General features: G+C 37.3%; 1 protein-coding gene across 1 annotated transcript; it reads right to left on the bottom strand.

Moving 5' to 3' along the window:
• Positions 1-504: 504 nt before the first annotated feature.
• Positions 505-5,596, bottom strand: LOC107763703 (universal stress protein PHOS32-like). The gene is made up of 2 exons (XM_016582199.2): positions 4,699-5,596; positions 505-820 (listed from the first exon to the last, which is right to left on the bottom strand). The coding sequence occupies exons 1-2, from the start codon at positions 5,405-5,407 to the stop codon at positions 801-803; spliced, it is 729 nt and encodes a 242-aa protein (XP_016437685.1). The 5' UTR covers positions 5,408-5,596; the 3' UTR covers positions 505-800.
• Positions 5,597-9,827: the final 4,231 nt, after the last annotated feature.

Raw genomic sequence — 9,827 nt, 5'->3', positions numbered from 1 at the left:
TTGCTGTCAAACCTTTATACTTGAAAAGATGGTCAAAACATTATCCTCATACACTATCCTACGCCTAATACAGAATCATACCTAACTGAATATTAGAAAATAATCCAAGAAATGATATCCAAAATGATAAGAAAAACATTTTCTCCAAGCTAAACCAATTCCATTATGTAAACTACATTAAAAGAAAATAAAACAGAAGGCCATATTGCTATTTGTGGGGTGTAGGAACAGGGAACCAGTTCAGCTATCTATATCTAGAAACTGCGAGTTTCAGATAAATCTAAGGCTCAATTTGTGATACAATTACTGTAATATGCCTTAAAAAAATAGGAAAAGTGTCCCTTCAACAATTAAAGGATTCTTTCTAGCTTGGGGACACTATACCTATGAATCTTTATTATCTGAGACACATAGGATTGTAGCAATTGAATCTCAAAAAAAAAAAAAAAAAAAAAGTTGAATAGAAAGAAAAGAAGAAGCAACTATCCAGAATAAGAGAAAAAGTTCAGGCAAAGTAGCAAGCACATGCAATCAACATGGAAAGTTGAACAAAGCAGCTTCAAAAGATAGTTATTCCACATAAAAAGCAGGCAGCCACTTTTAAAACCTAAAACAAAGAGAAGAAGCTCATGAACAATAACAAGCATTTCAAACTTCATAAACTCGAAACACAGAAGACAACCATAAGCAGAAAGAAAGCACTGAAAACCACCAAACCCATTTTCCAAATGGCCCATGCCCACACCAAAACCAACTCCGTCTCACTAGAGTACTCTAACATCTCTGCACCTTCAACTTACTCAAGAAGCCTTCTCCAAATCTGCATAACGAGGAGAGCTTAGGTATCAGCAATCTCATCCAGAACAGCCAGTAAACATGATTTGAATTTAATCGAATGACAGAGTATTGTTTAGATGGAAGCAATTCTAAGTGCAGAAAGAAAGGCTTGTTTTTTCAATGGATTTTTCCTTTTGGTACCGGTAGAAGACAGCAATTTGAAAGGAATTTACTCACAAATTAAAAAAGGTACCAAAAACTAACAAAATCAAACAGACAGAAAAGAGAACAAACACCTCATACCACTCTATTTTAAGCTTTAAGAAGCCATTTGATAACATTTCCATATTATCTTATCTCAGCTTTCAAGATTGGTTTTGGAACAGTTTAGAGGGGCAGGTGTCCAGTGACTATCAGTACATTAAAGGAAGGGTGGTTAGAAGCAGCCATTTAGAAATTGCAAATACTCAATAATATTTCAATCTTTTATTGCCTATTGAGTCATAAATTTCCATGGAATTCTCCTCCCACTGATTGATCAGAATCCAGGTTTAAATTGTACATACACATACAGTTAATAAGCTTAAAACTATTTATGCATGAAAATTATTAAATAGCACTTCCAAAAAACATTCCCCTTTTAAAGTTGGCCCCCTTGGCACACTACAACAAAGATCCGACACTACCCAAATTCTTGCTTCATTGACCTTACTGCTTAAAATTTATACACCAATTGTTCCATCTTTAATTCAAAGAAAATAATAATATCGTCCAATCAATCTGCATGGTGAAAATGCAGAATGCCACTTAGTGGTGTGCTGAAAAGTCATGGCGTGTCAAACCAACTATAGCTCTCACTTGTCAGAAAAGGGAAAGATGCAAGAAGTACAAATTAGGGAGCTGGAAAACTAACATAATTCAGTGAGATCACAAGATGCAAGGTTGGTACCAGACGGGGGTCAAAAATCTAGTTTTCAACTGGAGAACATTCGACGCTGATGTTAGATGTCAGTGCTGAAGAAGCAATGTGTTCAAGTTGAATGTTCCCAACTTCCTTCACCCTGCACTACTAAGTACCATGCCCTGAAATCTGAATGATAGGGCCAGCATTTTCTCTTTCCACTTGTATCAATCGCCACCCACCTCCTCTGAACATCACCCTCCCTCTCTCCTCGTTGCCACCATTTTTACCAGCAACCATCCACATGCCTAATTCAAAACGCCGCCTCCCTACCTCCGTCTCCTCAACCTGTATTTGTCAACACCAATTCAGACCTAGATCACCGTAACCCTGCTTTTGAAACACTGTTCATTCCTTGTCTATCTCTATTGTTACCTTTCCTACATACCAGCAGTTGCACCTATCTCCTCCACAGTGAAATCTTTTTATGTTGCTTACCTTTCTTTCTCCCCCTTCTCCCATCTAAAAATAACCTAGGTGAAAAAGCTTCTTTTGATAGGTGACTTAAGAGAACAAACTATCCAATTGATGGTACTTGATGATAAAAGCCCCACAACAACATCTCTAGAAATGTAGCTGACTGTCAAATAGTACTATATCAACAACTTAAACAGGTCAATCTTTTTTTCCACAAAGAACTAAAATAGCACGATTAGACAGTTATTTCTCAACCATACTAGTAGTTGATTCATTGTTGAATTGAATACGCGAAGATACACAACAATTATTGCTCTCTACTAATCGATTATCCAACAGACGGACAGTTCTTTTGCAAAAATTAATAATTGGTGAGTATCAAAGACGTTAGGTGCTGAAACACAACACAGCTGGTTCCAAAATATTTTGTTAATTATGAGATAGAGAGAAAACTGTTAAATTATATAAGGAGAACAACATATTGAAGATAGTGGAAACTAGATTATAATTATTAGTCCAAGAAAATTATTTGCAAATATCTCAGATTAGGAAAGTTAGGGTAGAAAAGATCCAAATACATTACTAATAGGAAAAAGAGATCAGTCTTTTATGACACCAAATACTCCATGAAAACATGAGGGAAAGGTTGACTTCTCAATGGCTCTTTCAAATAAAGGAATTTTAAGCAATTATTCTGAAAAAAATGTGAATAAGATTGCAGAGTAATGGACCTTTAGTGGTGAAAAGGGACTTCATACTCACAAGACTAGCTTCCATAGTCATCACGAAAACAAGACATACTCAATTTTCAGCTACATTTTGTCGGTAACCACAGTGTAAGAATAAGGCAGTCTACAAATGACATGTACAAATTCTGAGAGAAAACTTGCATATTAGAACAACTGGACATGCACTTTAAAGCAAGAATTACTTGCTTAATACATGATGCAACTTCCATAAAGTAGCAGTAGAAGAGTTCCATTACTACTAGGAGGAGTGAATGCTTAAAGCAAAGCTTAGCTTTAAAATCCATGCTTATTAGGAAAAACCACATATTGACTTCTTTATTAACCCATATCTTCTAAAAAAATTCAGAATTACGTTTAAGCGGGAAGGCCGAACCTGAAGAATAAAACAATCCCCTCAAACAAACCAACTATCGAGATAGTTCACAATCAGCTTTGATTTTGAAAAATAAAAGCCATGTCATCAGAGAACTCAAGTGAGAAGCAACAGAATAAAACAGACAGACAAGAGAAAACTAAATTGTCAAGTGAGAACTTGCTTTGCAACTTTCAGTTGATACTCTTGATAAGTTCGAGTGTCAGTAATGGTTTTGTTCTCGTGAAGAAGAGGGTTTAGCAGTAACCAAAAACATGGTCACGTGGAATAAATCAAATTCGTCACCGGAAAAGGGAAGAGGGTTCAAGAACATACCTACAAGGTAGCACAACTTTAGGGAACATTACAAGGTAAGCAGATAAACTAGCTAAATGTGGAAGCAATATGCAACTGACTAATAGTATTGGCATAGTTCATTCCTCGTTTTTGCCTTAAAGGTACTACAGGCAGACAAATCAGAAACCACTTATGCTAGAAGCAAAACCATATGAATGATGCTAAAATATGTAATGTTTATCTTTATTATATAAACATTATCTTTTGCAGCCAAAAAGAATAGCACAAGGTGGAGGCTGGAACTAACATTCCCTTTCTTTTCTTTCACAATATGCCATATTATTCGTGGCTATGTATTTTCTGAATTTTCTTGTACCAAAGATGCATTTGCATATGTGAACAGCATAAAAAATGCCCAAACTAAAATGCAGATGTTCTAGCATTGAAAAGGCATAAGCATGATATTCCAAGGAAAGATAGGATAGCTTAGGTTGTTGAATGTGCAGAACTAATAGAGTTCAAGGGAGGGAGGAGGAAAAAGAGACGTTTTTTTTTTTTTACAAAATTTAAATTATCTCTACTAGATTAACCATGACATTATTTATTCTCCTACATTTTACCCCAGCAATCCAAATGCAGTTAATGGTGCATCATCTACTGGTCAGAAGCACAAGCTTACATATGTATCCCAGCTCAGAATATGACACGAGAACACGGCTAAAAAGGGGAACATAAGACAGAAAACCAAAATAAACTATCAAAGTGAAATAGTCAAACCCTGCTCGCAGACTACAACCCCATAAAATTCTCCTGTAATAAATCATCCAATGGTAAAGAAACAAAATAAAATTTGATAAGGCATTACTTACAACTAGCTTAGCTGATTGCAACATAAAACCACATCAGCTCATTTCCTAGCTGATAATCAAACTCCTTGATGGAGTAATTACAACAGACCACTTTCACATACCTAAAGGTACACAAAAAGATTCAAAGACAAAGGTGCAAATGCATAAACCATCATACAAAGTTACGACCTTTGAGGTAGTAATCAACATCCAATCATTCAAACAAAACTTATATCACTACACAAAAAACATACAGAATGCCTACTTGCAAAGATATTACTGATCAATAAGATATACCTGCAGCTTTATCCTCGGCATCATGGTATATTGGTTCATCCTCGGGTACAGGGTGAAGAACCCCATCTGTCTCTTTTATAACTGAACCTTCATTTGCATCAGCAGCAGCAACCCCATCTTTATCATCAGGATATCTAACAACAACAACAGGGCAAACACAATGATGCACACAATAATCGCTCACACTACCGAGCCTCCCTCCTTTTATGCTACGCCTCGAAGCACCAAACCCTCTACTCCCCATTATCACTGCACTCAAACCCAACCTCTCTACTTCAAGACACAGCCTTTCTTTCATATCATGATCCTTCACTATATGAATCTTGAACGGTATATTCCCTTCAACGAGTGGCTGTGCTAAATCATTAGCTTTTGTAGTTGTGAAGTTATCAAAATCATCTTCTAATTTCTGCTGTGATTCTTCATTTGTAGTGTCGACGGAGACATCTATAGCACCCCAATCAGCGCCGTAGAGGACGGAAGTAGGACGGACGTGGAGGAGAATGACGGCGTCACCTGGTCGGAGGTAATTTTGGACGGCCCATTTGACGGCGTAAGCGCTTTCGTCGCTAAGATCGACGGCGATAGCGATCTTCCGATTGGCGCGTGAAGTGGGTATTCCGGAAGGGAAACGTGGGGATGCAGGTTGGTGCATGATCGCCGTCGGTGGTCGGTCGGATTCTGCCGGTGGCTTTTTTGGTGATGCCATAAATGGAGAACTGGAAATGGGTATTGGAGAATTTGGAAAGTTATTGAGTTTTTTGTGATCTCCGATGTGTGTGTGTGTGTTTCTTCTTGGGACGGAAGAGAATGATAATAGAAGATGTTTGGGAGAAGAAAGGTTACAGGAATTAGCTGGATCGAGTGTATTAGATGTTCTTTGCACCTCTTTTCTAGAGTATTTTCTAATTAATGTGAAATGGCCAATATTTTGACTTTTGGCTAATCCTATCCAGTACAATACAGTACACTTTGATTATACCGTATTTAATTTCAGATTTTTTTTAATAAAATTGGATCTAATACTACTAGTACTAGTATTTTACCACCTTTCTTTTCCTTATCTCATTTTTTTGCACCTCTGGCTTTTTTGTTTTTTTTCTTCTTTACTTCTCCCCCTCCCCTCTCCCTCGTTGCGCCATTATTTGTCGAGAATTAAGCTAGCTAATGTTGTAATTAGTGGCAAGTCCTAAGTTTAGTACTATTTTTAATTCAGTCTATTTTAATTTTTGTAGTTATATTAGAGACACGTGGCTAGTATGTTGTTAGAATAGAGAATCCTAGGTTGGCTTCGTTACATGCTCACAGTGTACTCATTTTCAGAATCATCAGAAATATTATCTAATTTTTCTCTATCTTCTTCTTCCTCTATTCTCTTCTCTCAAATTATGTTTCTTCATGACTGAGCTCTTTCATAGCTCAGCTCGTGACAATAGTATCAGAGCAGCACGATTCTGCAGAAAGCTCGGTAATAGCGGAAACTCAGAAATTCAAAGGACTTGAAGATGGTACGAAAAAGCTCGAAACTCAGCTTCAAGCTATGGCAACTGATAACGCCCAACGATTTGAGAGGCTCGAATCCAACCAGAATCATTTCTCCTTGGAGCTGCGCGAGATCCAAGAGACTAATAGGAAGCTCGAACTAATCATATCTCAACTTGACGCAGTGAAGATGGCAGGAGTTTCTGCTCAACCTCCATCTTCAAGATTTACGATGTCGGAAGCTCCAGGACCAATAGTTATATGTGAATCTGGACATGCATCACACTCTCGTGCTCAAGTAACTCCAGTTTCGGCTCCTACGAGTTACCCTATAGGAAGGGGCTTCACTTTTTCTCCTGTTTTGCCTAATCGGAGCTCACTGACCACAATCTTCACATCCTTGTCTTTTCCAGCCTCCCCCTGTTACTCCTACCATTACAAGTACTATTCTATTGCCCACTACTACTTTAACCACCTGGAATCCTCATTTACTTCCCTTATATGCAATTGCTACAGCTACTCCCACTCCAGAATCATCTGCAAAACTTTTTAAAGCAAAAATCAATTTTTCGGAGTTCACAGGATTCAATCCCAGAGGTTTGATAAGGAAGTGTGAGCAGTTTTTTGATATCTATCAAATTCTGGAATAGAGTAAAATGAGTTATGTATCAATACACATGAAGGATAAATCAAATATATGGTTTGATAGTTATATCTTGGAGAAAAAGGGTACCAACTGGCCTCTGTTTTGTGCTGAGGTGTGTCGCAGATTTGGAAATGTCAGACCCATTGAAATTGTTGATGAGTTCAATAATAAAAAACAAACTGGATGAGTGGATAACTATCAAGAAAGGTCTGATGAACTCAAATCCTACATGTTACTGGTAAACCCTCTTCTGAATATAACTCATTTTATTGTTAGTTACATTAGTGGATTAAAACATGAGTTGAAGCCCTTAGTAAGTTTAGCCAATCATGCATCTCTAATGGATGCATACGAAATAGCTAAATCCTATGAAGCATCTTTCAGAGCCTTGACCAGAAACACTACTCCTAGAATTTCCCATTACCCAAATCACCCTCTAACCAATTCTAGAGCCATTGTGTCTTACCAGGGAACCTATAACCAACCTCTAAACCTCCAACAATAAGGTCCTTGTTCCCTGACCAATAGTTTTCTTCAAACCAAACAGTCTTTTTGATGCCACTAGAGATAAAAGTTTTTGTTATAGATGTCATGAGAAGTATTTTCCTGGCCACCAACGTAAGCTCAAAATACTTAATACCATCACTTGGGAAGGTGAGATTCCAGAGGCCCAGATGCAAGTTATGGAACAAGTGTAGGCTCTGCAAGAAGAGGGTAAAGCTAGTGAAAACAAGAATGATGCAGGAGAGGAAGTTCAGGAGGAAGTGTAAGCTAAAATATCTCTTTGAATGGCTTTGGGGATGCCCAGTTCTCCCTCTACAATAAAAATTTTAGGTTATGCAAAGAAAATACCCTTATCTATTTTGATTGACTCCGGGTCTACTCACAGTTTTGTAGATCCCAAGTTGTTAAGAGTCTCAAATTAGAGGTGATTCCCTGTGCCATGAAACTAAATATAGCAAATGCGCAAGTAATGAATTGTGATAAAGTTTGTTCTCGATTCTGGTGGCAAATGCGAGATGAATTTTTTTTGTTTTGATATGGGAGTACTGAGGGTAGGAGGTTGTGACTTGGTTCTTGGGATGAACTGGCTGGATATGTTTTCACCCCTTGTCCTAAATACCAGCCCCCTAGTTTGTTCTTCTATTTGGAAGATAGATTAGTCACCTTGATGGGACACCAGGAAAGTTCTTCTCTTGTTCATAATGAGGGAGATAAATAAGGAAAACTTATTAGTAAAAACTTATGTGAAAATGTGGCTGTAATCTGTATCTTGAAGTCCAATCATGAAATGGAAACTAAGATTGAGTTGCCTAAGGAGGTGGAATCATTATTGCAGAAGTACCAGGGTGTGTTTGATGTACCTAAGGAGCTACCTCCACTAAGAACTCATGATCTTTCAATGCCATTAGTCCCAGGAGCACAACCCTTCAATCTGAGGCCATATATATACTCATTTGATCAAAAGAATACCATTAAAAACACCGTTGAAGAGATGCTGAAATCCTAAATTGTTGTTCCTAGTCATTCATGCTTTGCTTCTCCTGCCTTACTAGTAAAGAAGAAAGACAATACCTAGAGGCTATGTGTGGATTACAGGAGACTCAATTCATTGATAGTTAATAACAAATACCGTATTCTAATGGTGGAAGATCTATTGGATGAGCTAAATAGGTCCAAAATATTTTCTAAGGTGGATTTGAGATCAGGATACCACCAAGTTCGGATGAAGACAGAAAATTAGCACAAAACTGCTTTCCGAACTTACCATGGCTTATAGTAGTTCATGGTGATGTCTTTTGGGCTTACTAATGCACCTGCGAATTTTCAGTCACTGATGCACCAAGTTTTTGGTCCTTATCTCAGAAAGTTTTATACTTGTATTCTTTGATGCCATACTTATTTACAGTGTGTCTTTGAAGGATCATTTGAATCATTTGCAAATTATTCTACAATTATTGAGGGAGAATCAATTATTTGCTAAGAGATCTAAATGTGACTTTACTCAGAATAAGATGGAGTACTTGGGGCATGTTATATCTGGAGAAAGGGTGGGGACAGACCCTAGCAAGGCGACTGCAGTATTGGACTGGCCTCAGCCAAAAACCATCAAGGATCTAAGAGGATTTCTAGGTCTCACCGACTATTACAGGAAGTTTGTTAAGGGTTATGCTCAGCTTAGTAAACCTTTGATATTTCTGTTAAAAATGGTTCTTTTGAATAGGGTGAAGAAGAAAATAAGGCATTTCAACAGTTGAAAAGGGCATTGACTTCTACTCCTTTGTTGGCATTGCCAAATTTTAATAAAACTTTTATTGTGGAAATGCATGTGGTACATGTATTGGTGCTGTGTTGTTACAAGATAAGCAACCTATACCTTATTTGAGCCTACTGTTGAGCCTGAAACACCAAGGTTTATCAACGTATAAAAAAAAGTTGATGGCTTTATTGATGGCAATTGATAAATGGAGACATTATCTACACCCTAATCACTTCATCAGTAAAACTGATCATTTTAGTCTTAAGTTCCTCAAGGACTAGAGGATCTCTACTACTCTGCAACATAAAGGCTTGACTAAAATGATGGGCCTCAATTACGATATACAATATAACAAGGGTATTGACAATATTATAGCTGATGCACACTCTAGAATTCATGAGACCCGTGTTGATTGTAATATCCTTTCTAAAGTACAACCTATGAGGAGATAATTAGCAACTATGAAGGAGATCCATAAGTAACTCATAATTTTACTCAAATCCTTTTTGACCCTGTAGTTGTAGAGAATGTGGCCTTGCAAAATGAGATATTGAAATACAAAGGTAAGGTTTGGATTGGAAGTGGTACTCAGTTGACTATTACAACAAATTTACTCCACAAGTTTGGGAGGTCACTCTGGAGTCACTGTGAGCACGTGATTTTTGCCTCATACGAATTACTCCAAAATAATTCCCAAAATTAGATCTTGACTTTAATTATGTGTTATTTTAGGAATTATTG

The sequence above is a fragment of the Nicotiana tabacum genome, chromosome 3 (genome assembly GCF_000715075.1).
Source record: "Nicotiana tabacum cultivar K326 chromosome 3, ASM71507v2, whole genome shotgun sequence".
NCBI classification, from domain to species: domain Eukaryota; kingdom Viridiplantae; phylum Streptophyta; class Magnoliopsida; order Solanales; family Solanaceae; genus Nicotiana; species Nicotiana tabacum.
Note: the sequence above shows the minus strand (reverse complement) of the source record. Positions and strands in the feature narration are given on the sequence as shown.

Excerpts from the sequence above, each read along its gene's own strand:
- LOC107763703 (XM_016582199.2), bottom strand. The coding sequence starts at position 5,407 with ATGGCATCACCAAAAAAGCCACCGGCAGAATCCGACCGACCACCGACG. Across the intron at positions 821-4,698 it reads TGCCGAGGATAAAGCTGCAG|ATTTGGAGAAGGCTTCTTGA; the intron begins GTATATCTTATT and ends CTCGTTATGCAG.